The sequence below is a fragment of the Leucopleurus acutus genome (assembly GCF_964270905.1).
Source record: "Leucopleurus acutus genome assembly, chromosome: 2".
Classification (NCBI taxonomy): domain Eukaryota; kingdom Metazoa; phylum Chordata; class Mammalia; order Artiodactyla; family Delphinidae; genus Leucopleurus; species Leucopleurus acutus.
In genome coordinates, this window is record NC_139143.1 from 144044873 (window position 1) to 144057414 (window position 12542).

General features: G+C 35.5%; 1 protein-coding gene across 5 annotated transcripts in view; it reads left to right on the plus strand.

Annotated features, from left to right (window-relative positions):
* OMA1 (OMA1 zinc metallopeptidase) overlaps positions 1 to 12542 on the plus strand; it is a 73476-nt gene continuing 60934 nt past the window's right edge. Inside the window, exons 1-5 of one of the 5 annotated variants that reach the window (XM_082862029.1) lie at positions 1 to 30; positions 6375 to 6893; positions 9334 to 9562; positions 12132 to 12305; positions 12405 to 12512. In XM_082862029.1, coding sequence (XP_082718155.1) covers positions 6394 to 6893; positions 9334 to 9562; positions 12132 to 12305; positions 12405 to 12512 — 1011 coding nt within the window. In that variant the 5' untranslated portion in view covers positions 1 to 30; positions 6375 to 6393. Of the gene's footprint in view, positions 73 to 1961; positions 1986 to 6374; positions 6894 to 9333; positions 9563 to 12131; positions 12306 to 12404; positions 12513 to 12542 lie in introns of those variants that run through there. The other 4 variants (XM_082862028.1, XM_082862030.1, XM_082862031.1 and 1 more) reach the window with 4 other exon arrangements.

Here is a 12542-nt window from a genome sequence, read left to right on the forward strand (position 1 = left end):
GGGCTTCTTTGGCGGGGCGTACGCTTGCGCGTAGGTCGGGTCAGAGGAACCTTCGCTTTCGCCACTGTTAGGGTCTGTCCTGGTTGGGGACGCCTTTGCACGGCTATTAAGAGTGGGCCGGGCCCAGGGGAGGGGGCAGAGTACGGGAGTTGGGGTGGAGGGAGCTTGGAGGGGCGCTGGGGTTAGAAGTGGGGACACTTGGGGGCTCGGTTGGGTTGGGGTGGCGAGGCCTGGGGTGGAGGAGGGACGACCGGGAGACGGGCTGGAGTGAAGCACGAGGGCGGCGTGTGGAGTCGGGGGAGAGGGCGAGTGGGAAAGGAGGACGTGGCAGTAAAGTCTCCTTTTCCCGCCTGATCCCGTCCTGGTGTTGAACTGCGGGGACCCCAGGGTGTTACCCTGGCATCGCGGGAGTTGCAAATAGGCAGGTGGCTGCATTTTTCCGGGAAGATAAGCTCCCTCTCCTCCCAGCCCTCTCATTAGCGGCGCTTTTATAAAAGTTGTGGTTCTTTTTACCGCAGTATCGTATGCGTCACAGTGACACCTTCACCCGTAGAAGACCTCTTCCAGCCGCTTTTGGCATCTTGAGACTCAAACCATCTCTTTTACGTGTCCCTCTTAAAGCAGAGAAAGTAAAAGTTTTCCTACCCAAACCCCGCAGTGAAAAATAGGAAATTACCTGTCTCGACAGTTGTAGGGTATTTGAATAATTTCTTCATGAACTTGTCTACAAATTCACTTTTTGTGCTCCTTAAATAATGTCACTTGCCTGTGTAAAGTGGAACAACAGTTGTGTTGCTCAATGAGAAATTTTAGTCCAGGGAGATGAAAATACTTCATTGGGAATTCAGGGATTGAACAACTATGGTGACTCTGTGACCAATGCCATGTAACCCTCACGAAAAGGATTTGGGTTCATATCCATCATTCTCAGCTGTGGTGAAGGGGTGCAGTCTGGCATTTGGAAGCTTAAGAACCAACTCTGTTGCCTTCTAATTTATTATTATTTTTTTAAGCCTTCCATCATGTGTGTACTTTGCTTGAATGATTATTTTAAAGTACATGTGCTATTTTTGCCAATCTGACAGCTGTTTCCATAGAAACTAGGGAAGAAATAGTCACTTTCAGAAGAGTTGTTAAAACTGTCTTCCAGGCTTCAGCTGTGAGTGCCAGTGAGCGCTGTACTTGCTCATTGTGAGATGGTACTTAAAGAATTAAGGCTCTGAAATGTTCGTAGAGGCTAACAGTCCAAATCGTTTAGTTTTCTCACATCGTTAATTTAGTAATCCTGGAAGTCTGCCAGCTATGTTGACCTGCTACAGTTCTTTGAAGAGGATGTGTCAGCCCTGATTCTTTCTTCTGCTCTGTGTAGTCTAGTGATTGGATCTTTGAAAATGTATAGTTTTCTTCTCCCATTCTTTACCCTTTCTTAAGGATACAGCAGGGATTACAAAATATCAGGCACTATTTCTGTTTCAAGTGACACTTGTAGGTGATATAAATGATAGCGTTTTTGCTTATATATGTACTACATACAGTGTTTGGGGATTTTGCTAACTTCTGTGTCAGTAGAATACTTTAAATTTCACGTTAGTTGTGAGCTGTGAGCAGGAGTTTGCTTGACATGTGAACAGAGCTAAGCAGTGTAAATAGACCTGCACAGACAGATGAGAGCTTTTCTTTTCTGAGAGGTGTAAGTAAATCAGTGGGTCTGGAGCTTCGGAATGGGTGAAGGAGGGGTAGGGAAGGTGCCTGGAGAAACAGTGGGAGGTGGTATTATGAGGGGCTTGGTCTGCAATATGCAGTTTATTGAAGCCCATGGAAATCAATGGTAATTACAAATATAGTTGCCTTTATTGATTTGGGGCTTACAAAAGTAATAACATATCCTGTAAAAGTTTAAACAGCGCGGAAATATATGAGATGGAAATACTGAATCCCTTACAACCATCATCCTGCCACCCCAAATAACCACTGTGAATGGTTTGGTGTGTATTCCTTTAGATTTACTTATATTTGTATATACTAGTGTGTTTTAAGCATTACTGAGTATGTAAAAAATTTGAGTAATTTTCAAATAATTTGATGTATAGATAATACTATTTATGAAAATTGATGTTCTGAAGCATCTTTCCAGATAATATTGTATTAGCCTAGACTGAGTTAGATTTATGTATTTTTCCCTGCAACTTTTATTATGAAGATTTGAAACACTAAAAAAAAACTGAAAAAAAATTTAATGAGCACATACATAACCACCACTTAGATACAAAGGTTGTTAGTATTTTTCTGTATTGCCTTTATGTCCTGTGTGTATGTCTGAATGTATTTTTATTATAAAATTTGAAAGTTTTATTCATCATGAAAAGAGAGTTGAGCAAACATTTCAGGTATAAGATATCCACCTACATAACCACATCTTTATCACCTAAGAAAATAAGCAGTACTTATCTAAAATAACCTAAAAGCAAATTCATATTCAAATTACCCCAATAGTTCCAGTTGTCTTCTAAAACAAATTTTTTTCTTTCAAATTAGGATCTAATCAGAGTTCACACATTGCATTTGGTTGTCTCTTTTTAGTACCTTTTAAAAAAATAGCTTAATGTATAGTTGATATACAATAAGTTGGACATATTTAAACCGTGCATGTTTTGACTTACGTGTATATCTATGAAACCAACAACACAACCACAATAGTGAACATTTTAGTTGCCCCCCCCAAACTTTGTAATCCCTCCTCTTGCCCCTCTTTACGTTTCCATCCTCTGATTTCTCTATAAGTATAAATTAGTCTGCTAACTATATATTGTTATATATAGTGAGTTTATATATATATAAACTTCAGTTTATATTATAAAGCTGAAATCGTAGCGCATGATTTTTGGAGAGAGTAGTGTCCTTTCCTGTGTATGTTTTTTCCTGTGTATGAGTCTGGCTTCTCTCACTTGCTAGTGTTTTTGTGTATTGCTCTTGTATTCTGCCACCTTAAACTCATTCTAATAGGTTTTTTTTGTAGATTTCTTTGGATTTCCTGGATAGACACTCATGTTATCTAGGAATAAAGATCATTTTACTTCTTTATTATCTGGATGCCATTTATTTAGTTAGTTATGTATCTATTTATTTAATTCTGTTGCACTGCCTAGCATCTCCAGTATAATGTTGAGTAGAAGTGGTGGGAGCATACATCTTTGCCTTGCTCCTGATCTGAGGAGGAAAGTATAATCTTTCACCAGTAAACGTACTGTTGCCTATAGGTTCCTGTAGCTGTCCTAGTTACTGAGTTTTTATCAGGGTTGGTTCTTGGATTTTATCCATTGCTTTTTCTGTGTCTTTTGAGATGATCATGTAGTGTTTCTTTCTTCAGTTAGGGTGAATTACATTGATTGATTTTTGAATTTTTATTCAACCTTGCATTCCTGAGACAAACCTCACTTGGTCATGAGGTATTATCTTTTTAATATATTTTTGAATTAGATTTCCTGAATATTATTAAGAATTTTTGTATCTATGTTCATGAGGGATATTATTCTATAGTCTTCTTGTAATTTTTTTTCTGTCTTTGGTATCAGGGTAGTGCTGGTCTTATGGAAGGAGTTGCAAACTATTCCTTTTTAATTTCTTGGAAGAGTTTATATAGAATTATTATTATTTCTTCTTTAAATGTTTGGTAGAATTCCCCAGTGAAGCCTTTTGGTTCTGGAGCTTTCTTCGTGGGAAGGTTTTTAACTATAAATTCAATTTAAAAATTGGGTATAGGGCTCTTCAGGTTGTTTATTTCTTCTTGAGTGAGCTCTGGTAGTTTGTATTTTTCAATGAATGTATCCATTTAATCCAAGGTGTCAAATTTAAGATTTTCTCTTTCATTGGTTTTAAGAAATTTGATATACCTTGAAGTAGTTTCTTTTGTGTTTCCTGTGTGTGTGGTTTGTTAAACTTCTTGGATTTGTGGGTTTACAGTTTTCATCAAATTTGGAAAATTTTGGTCATTATTTTTTCAAGTTTTATTATTTTTTTTTTCTGTCTACTATCCCTCTCCACTTTTCAGGGTCTCCATTTACACATATATCAGGTCACTTGAGTTATCCCACACCTCAGTGATGCTATATGCATTTCTTAAAGTCTGTTTTCTCTCTGCATTTCATTTTGGATAGTTTTTTATTGATAACGTCAGTTCATAAGTCTTTATTTATACAATGTCTAATTTGGTGTTAGTCTCATCCAGTGTAATTTTTATCTAAGACATAATAGTTTTCAAATATAGAAATTCAGTGTCCATCTTTTGAAAAAATATATTCCATGTCTCTACATAACATGTCCAAACTTTCCTTTAACTTCTTAAACATATGCAATATGTATAACTAGTTTAATATCCTTGAATTCCCAGCTTCATCTCTTTAATTTAGGAGGACCATTGGGCTGCGCTAGGTTTCCCCTCTTTGCATGGTGGCCTAGAAACTCTCTCCAGGCAGAAGGCTGGGGCAGTTGTAGGGCTCGCCTAATTTGTTTCCCATTTCTCAGGGATGACTGTTCTTCATTGCCTGATGTTCAGTATGTTGAAACCATTGTTTTACTTATTGTCTCTGTTTTTTTTTAAATTGAAGTATAGTTGATTTACAATATTGTGTTAGTTTTAGGTGTACAGCAAAGTGATTCAGTTTGTGTGTGTGTATATATTTCAGATTATTTTCCGTTTTAGGTTATTTCAAGATGTTGAATATAATTCCTTGCGCTATACAGAAAGTCCTTGTTGCTTATCTGTTTCATGTATGGCTGTTTGTAACTGTTAATCCCATACTCCTAATTTATCCCTCCCCCCTCCCTTTCCCCAACAACCATAAGTTTGTTTCCTATGTCTGTGAATTTGTTTCTGTTTCGTATATAGACTCATTTGTATTATTTTTTTGGATTCTAAATATACATGATATTATATAATATTTGACTTATTTCACTAAGTATAATATTCTCTGGGTCCATCCATCTTGCTGCAAATGGCAGTATTTCCTTCTGTTTTATGGCTGAGTAATATTCCATTGTGTTGATGGGCACTTGGGTTGTTTCCATGGCTTGGCTGTTGCAAATAGTGCTGCTATGAACATTGGGGTGCATGTAGCTTTTTGAATTAGGGCTTTCGTCTTTTATGAATATGTACCAAGGAGTGGGATTGCTGGATCATATGGTAGCTCTGTTAGTTTAAGGAAGCTCCATACTGTTTCCCATAGTGGCTGTATCAATTTACATTCCCACCAACAGTGTAGGAGGGTTCCCTTTTCTCCACGCCCTCTCCAGCATTTATTGTTTGTAGACTTTTTGGTGATGGCCCTTCTGACCAGTGTGAGGTGATGCTGGATGTGGTTTTGATTTGCATTTCTGTAATAATTAGCAATGTCAAGCATCTTTTCATGTGCCTGTTGGCCATCTGTGTGCCTTCTTTGGAAAAATGTCTATTTAGGTCTACATATTCTTTCTGTTCTTTTAGTTATTTTCAGTGACAGGATAAGTCCCTTTTACTCTGTATTGACCTGAATCAGAAGTGCCAGTATTATATTTGAAAGGAACAAATTTGTATTTTATTTATTTATTTTTGCATATTTTTTTTTTAGGTTTTTAAAAAAATATTTATTTATTTAATTTATTTTTTTGGTTGCGTCAGGTCTTAGTTGCGGCATACAGGGTCTTTGTTGAGGTGTGCAGGATCTTTTGTTGCAGTGTGTGGGCTTCTCTAGTTGTGGCGTGTGGGTTTTCTCTCTCTAGTTGTGGTGCTTGGGCTCCAGGGCACGTGGGCTCTGTAATTGTGGCACAGTGGGCTCTAGTTGAGATACACTAGCTCAGTAGTTGTGGCGTGCGGGCTTAGTTACCCCAAGGCATGTGGGATCTTAGTTCCTGGAGCAGGGATCGAACCTGCTTCCCCTGCATAGTAAGGCGGATTCTTTACCACTGGACCACCAGGGAAGTCCCACAAATCTGTATTTTTAAAAATGCATTTTATGTTAGACTTTACTATTCCATTAAATACTCTTTCCCCCCATTACTGCCAATTGCTGAAACTTCATGCTGTTTTTGTTTAATCCATTTCTTATTCCCCAACTAATTTAGCTGTTAAAATAAAAATAGACTCCCCCAACTAAAATTAAAAAATGAAATGAAGAAAAAAATCCAGATTTTGAAAGTACATGTTGTTGAGTTAAAAGTTAGTAAAACCTCTTTGGTTTTTATTGTTAAGAGGAGTTGCTGCAGGGGGCAGTGAGTTGAAACCCAAGGTAATTTAGTCAGAGATATGTTAAAGGAAGAACACCTTTTTCATAAGTGTTATATTCCCAGTTTCGTAATAAGTATTTTGCTTAGATATTTATAGTTTATATTTTGTGTTCCAGATAATCAAGCAAAACAAAGATGAGCTTCATCTGTGGACTGCAGTTTGCTGCTAGAAACTGTGTTTTCTTCCGATTTAATTTACTGACCAGCTGGAGAAAATGTAACACACAAGCTGTAACCTCACTGGACTGTCATCAAGTGAAAATTAACAATATAGTAAATAAGTCTCTGGGCCTGGGAGTAAATCAGGGTGATAGATGGACATTTTTGCCTGAAAACGTTCATTTCTGTAGGACTTTTAATAACAAAAGAACAGGCTTCCTCTTGAGCACCAAAAGTAAGGAAACTTGGATGATTCCCCAAAAATGTACTGCGTGGAATAACTCTTTCTCAAGACAGCTACTGATGAAAGACGTTCTAGTAGTTCCTGCGCTTTCAGTGGTGCATCCTCTAAACTGTTTACCCACAAGAGACATCAGGAGTTTCCATACTTCTCCACGGTTTCAAGCTGCTCCGGTTCCTCTCTTGTTGATGATTCTTAAACCAGTGCAGAAGCTACTGGCTATCATTGTGGGCAGGTAAAATGCCCTTTAAAATATAAACTCTTATATTAAAAAGTATCTGTAAAACTCACTTTTAAAGAAAACTTGATAGATTTCCTTCCCATAATTAGCTCAGAATTCAGTTTCTAAACAGTTGGTTCTACTCAGTTTTTTTATGTATGCCTTAATAATCTTAAAATCATCTATTGCATATTATAGTACAGAAATGTGATCTTTAAAAATTATTCTTGTATATTTTATATAGACACTATTTAAAAGGTCTTATATTTATGATTACAAGAATCAGAAATGTTTGTTACAACTCACGTATAAGAACTGTACTGACAAGCGTTCCTTTTTAGTTCATGGAATTTGAGACAATGGAGCATGAAACTGAAGAACTTTGCTTACTTAAGAAAGGGCTCATTCCTAGCCACGTTAACTCTTAATTAGTATTTTTTATTTATTTATTTTTCTATTCTGTTTCCGACAAATCTTTATTTTCTTTGTGATCCTTTATAATACTTAATGTTTTTTTTCAGCTAAGTAATACTTCATATTTAATTTAAAACTCCCCCTCATAATTCTGTTTTCTCTTATTTGCTCCATGAAGATTGAAGAAAGGTAAAGTTAAGTATTGTCTCGTTATAAACTTTTCTTATGTTTGATAACTATGAAGTGCCTTCTAGCCTTCTTACTTCCATACTAACCAACCCAGTTTTCTTTTTATCAAAAATCAAGGACCTGTACTCTGTAATTTATTGTGTTCTTTATGACTAGGCTTTGGCACTCAGAAAATATTCAGCTAATTTAGCTCTCGATTTAAGTAACGACTATCAAAGAAAGCCAGAGCTAGACAATAGTTAAAGAAGTAAAAACAGATTTTATTCAGAACTTCTGCAGTAGGAGAAAACTTCTGCATAGAACCAGAGTCAGCTCTGAATACACCATGGGCTATGTGGGCAGGGTGGGGGTTGGTAGATGGAAAACTACAGAGAGGAAACATCAGGAGCAAGGGGGGATTCCACCCGAACTGACCTACTAGAGTTATTGCTGAAGGCAGGTGAGGGTGATCAGATATCACCTGGGGGATGATGAATGGTAAGGACAGATAGGGTATTGTGATGCGATATGGAGGATGAGGGATTCTGACTTAATTGACCTAGCAGGATTCTTGCTAAAATTGGACAATGCAGAGATGAACACAGTAGTCCAAAAGACAAGGCCTATTTGAAAAAGAGTTCAGGGGAGTCTGAGTAGAGTTCAGGGTAGGAGAGAATCTTTGTCACAACTCAGCCCAAGTTCTTGGGCCAATAACTCTTTTTCATCCTTTTAAATTATTTATTTATTTTTAACCTTTTGTTGATATTACTGTTGTAAATCACCTAAAATTTTATTTTAGGATATGTTTTCATACATTTTAAATGATAATGTCATAAACTTTTAAATTGGAAATAAGTATACTTCATAGTTTGATCTGAATCTTTTTAGGTTGAAACACTTTAAAGGCATTTTAGGTGTGTCACTTAACAAGATTAAGATAACTCAAAGAAGTTATTTTATAAAATAAATTTTGTCAAGAGAATGATGTATATATTTTAAATTCTTGTTGTAATTTCACAGATGAACTCATAGGGAAAAAGTTCTGTTCCAGCGCTGAAAACATTACTGGTTGTCAAAATGTCCATGAACCCTAATAAGCAGCAGAGAGTCTATTGTTGCCTCGTAGAATTGGACCTCCCCAGATGTTATCTATAAAATCTCTCATTTCCGTATTTACAGTGCTTATGCTCTTTTTATTACCTCTCCTTTGTCATGTTCTTGAGGGGTTAGTAGAGTTTCTGCTACTGAGCAATATTAGTTTCTAAAATCAGTGCTGAGATAGTTTCCCTTGTACCTTACTGAAGTACTGGCACATTGTGTCAGATGTCTGACGAGCATTGGGGGCAGTGGTGGTTAAAGGTATAGATTTGTTGTACCATAAGGCCTTCAGATGTTTATCTGGGCAATTCATCCCTATTATATTGCCTTCCTTGCCTCATTTTCCTCTTATTAACTCTACAACCTTGTATAAATTGTTTAACTTCTCTTAAGTCTCAATTTTCTCTTCTGTAACAGGATTATTATGAAGATTAAATGAGGTGATATATGTATAGCATTAGAAGAGTACCTTGAATGTGCTGAACAGTCAATAAATGTTAATGGTAGTTATAGTAAAACAGCTTCTCATTTAGCGTTTACCTTTAAAATAACTGAAGAAAATTCAAATGAGCATTAGAATTTTTAACTATAGCTCCATATAATTGATTACATTTTCATCATTTAGCTAAGAATTTTTAAAAATTGAAAAAAACCATCTATACAGAAAAATACAAAAATTCGAGTACTTGATGACAGAATTTTAGCATAAGCATTAAGTTTTGGTGATATGTACTGATTCTATTATCAGAACTTTGAATTTTTCTCTTTGCTCCAGGGGCATAAGGAAATGGTGGCAGGCACTTCCTCCTAACAAGAAGGAACTATTTAAAGAAAGTGTAAGGAAGAATAAATGGAAGTTATTCCTTGGTTTGAGTAGTTTTGGATTGCTTTTTGTATTATTTTATTTTACACACCTGGAAGTGAGTCCAGTCACAGGAAGGAGCAAGCTTCTATTACTGGGGAAAGAACATTTCAGACTTTTATCAGAACTGGAATATGAAGCAGTAAGTAGAAAGAATTGTTTTTAACTACATTGCTTGATGTAATACTCAAAGGAGGAAGGTTTCTTAAATATGAAAGATGCACTAGTTTTTAATTTAATCTCCGATAGCAAATTAGCATTTTTTCCAAAAGGCCTCAGACCTTTCATGCTTAGTATTCCTACTGCCTACATTGCCTTTCCTTGTATCACCCAGCTAACTCCTGTTCATCACATGCCACCTTAAATGTCACTTTCTTAGGAAAGCCTTCCTTGATTATCCTGACTGGGTTAGGCAGGGTGGCTACGTTAGGCTCTAGGGCGTATCCTTCATACAGACTGCGTTATGAATTAGTCATTTGTAGCTATGCTCTGTGCTTGGCTATATTGGGGCTAGGTCTCCTACTTTTCTCTTTGCATACTGTCCTTTTCTTTTAAAACACTTATCGTGAGGGTAACACCATAATTATTTGCATAATTATTTATCTGTTGATCTGTCTCCCTTTCTAGACTAGCTCCAGGGGGTCAGAGACCCTGTCTATTCTGTTTATCATTTCATCTTAAGTACTGGCACAGTGTACAAGGTAGTGCTTAGTATATATTTTTTGAATAAATAGATCTGTAATTTGAATTTTTGTACCTTGAAAATAAAGTAGAATAAGATATTCTCTCCCCCTCCCACACGTCAATTTTGGCTTTTATTATATTTTTTGAATGCAAAATAAAGTTGGAATTCAGAAGTCTTAACCTCCTTGGAAAGTATAGTCACTCAAGTAGTTAAACATTTTATACCACTAGTGAGTTCCTTGAGGACGGATCATCTTTCTATCTCTCGTGCTTGGCACATAAACAGTATAGACAAACCTCATCTTATTGTTCTTTGCTTTATTACACTTTGCAGATGTTGCATTTTTAAAAATTGGAGGTTTGTGGCAACCCTGTGTCAAGCAAGTCTATCGGCGCCATTTTTCCAACAGCATTTGCTTACTTCGTATCTCTAGGTCACTTTTCGGTAATTCTTGCAATATTTCAAGCCTTTTCATTATTATTACATTTGTTAGGCAAAAAAGATTATGACTTGCTCAAGGCTTAGATGATGGTTAGCATTTTTTAGCTATAAGGTGTTCTTTAAGGTATGTGCATTGTTTTTTTTAGGCATAATGCTGTTGCACACGACATGCACTGGGAAACCAAAAATTCCTGTGACTCACTTTACTAAGATATTCACTTTGTGGTGAATATCTCATTAAAGATATCGAGAACTGGAATTGAACCCACAGTGTCTCTGAGGTCGCCTGTATATGCTCAATTAATATTTGTGGAATTTATAACCTCACTTGACAGCTTTGTCATGGTTAGATTTTTATTTCAATTGAGCTTCTGAGTTTGTTAATGGAAAGTTACCATAAAAAAGGAAATAACAATGGTTTTTCACTAAAAAGATTGTTCTTAATAAAGATAGGACCAATCTCTTCTATACAGTTTATACAGAGATTTGAGATGTTTCTTAGAATAGTCTAGTTAGAAGCAAGTTTGAGGAAAGTGTTCTGTTAAGATTGAGAAAGGCCTAGTGTTAAATTAGTGTTATCTTCTACCATTTATATCACTAAGAAGCTTTAAAAAATTATATACATGTATATATATTTTTTTCTTATTTTTTAGCCTACAAATGTAATACCTGTTTGTTATGAAAATTCAAACACATGCTCTTATGGGATTATTATAAAGTACTGTAATTACATATAATTTTGTTTGTTGTATCTACTTCAGTGTTTTTCTTTGTTTCAGACAGTTTACACTGGTGACTTGTGCTTTTAAAAAATGCTATATAAAGACTTTCACATTCATATTCTATAAAATCATGTTTTTAATGCATCTCAAGGAGGAAGGTTACGGACTTCTTGATTCATATATGAAAGAAATTATACATTTTATGGAAATTTAATATTTTAAGAACATCCTCACTTTTCGAAGTACACTTGAAAGAGTCTCATGAATATAGCCTCAGAAAAAGTGTCTTCATATGGTGGTTAGTCTTAATTAGCATAATATAGAGAAAATGATATGCCCATTAGTTCTAAAAGTTTAGTAATTTCAGTCTATCTGGCTAAAGCGCTTTAAAATTAATGAAGTGTCCTCTTTTGGCAGAAGTTTAACTTTCTTAATAAGTATAGGGTGTTTTTCTATTCAGTATGTTATGAAAGTAATTTTCTTTTGTATTTTACTTTCTTATATGAAATCTTTCTGTTCTCTAGGCAATGTTTTGTTTTCTAAAATATTTAGGAAGTTAGAAATAATATTTAAGCATTTTATTTGTTTATAGGCTAATAGAAAAGATGAGTGAATTTTTATTTCAACCAATTTATCTGAAAAATGTTAGTTATTAGAATTTATTCTCTTTGTGAGAAACCAGATTGCCTTTGCATAAATAATTCAAATTTGAAATTTTTTGAGTATTTAATATGTGCATATTTTTACATATTTAGAAATTGAAGTGTTCAACAGTAAGTGCCATATAGCACTCCTTAAAGCAACATAAACATTTTGTAGAGCTAGCACTCTCTTAGAGACTACTTTTCTTTTTAATCTTTCAGTGGATGGAAGAATTTAAAAATGATATGCTAACTGAGAAAGACACCCGATACATGGCTGTTAAAGAAGTGGTTCATCATTTAATTGAATGCAATAAAGATATTCCAGGGATCTCTGAGATCAATTGGATAATTCACGTGGTTGATTCCCCAGATATAAATGCCTTTGTGCTTCCAGTACGTAAATGTTACCCAGCCTAATTTTTAATTGTTAAATTTAACGTCCTTGTTTTTTCTGTTGTTCTAATTCCTTACATTATTTTCATTATGGTGCAGAACGGACAAGTGTTTATCTTCACTGGGCTTTTAAATAGTGTGACTGATATTCATCAGCTGTCCTTCCTTCTGGGCCATGAAATAGCACATGCAATACTTGAACATGCCGTAAGTACCTAAAATGAATGTTCAGTTGTT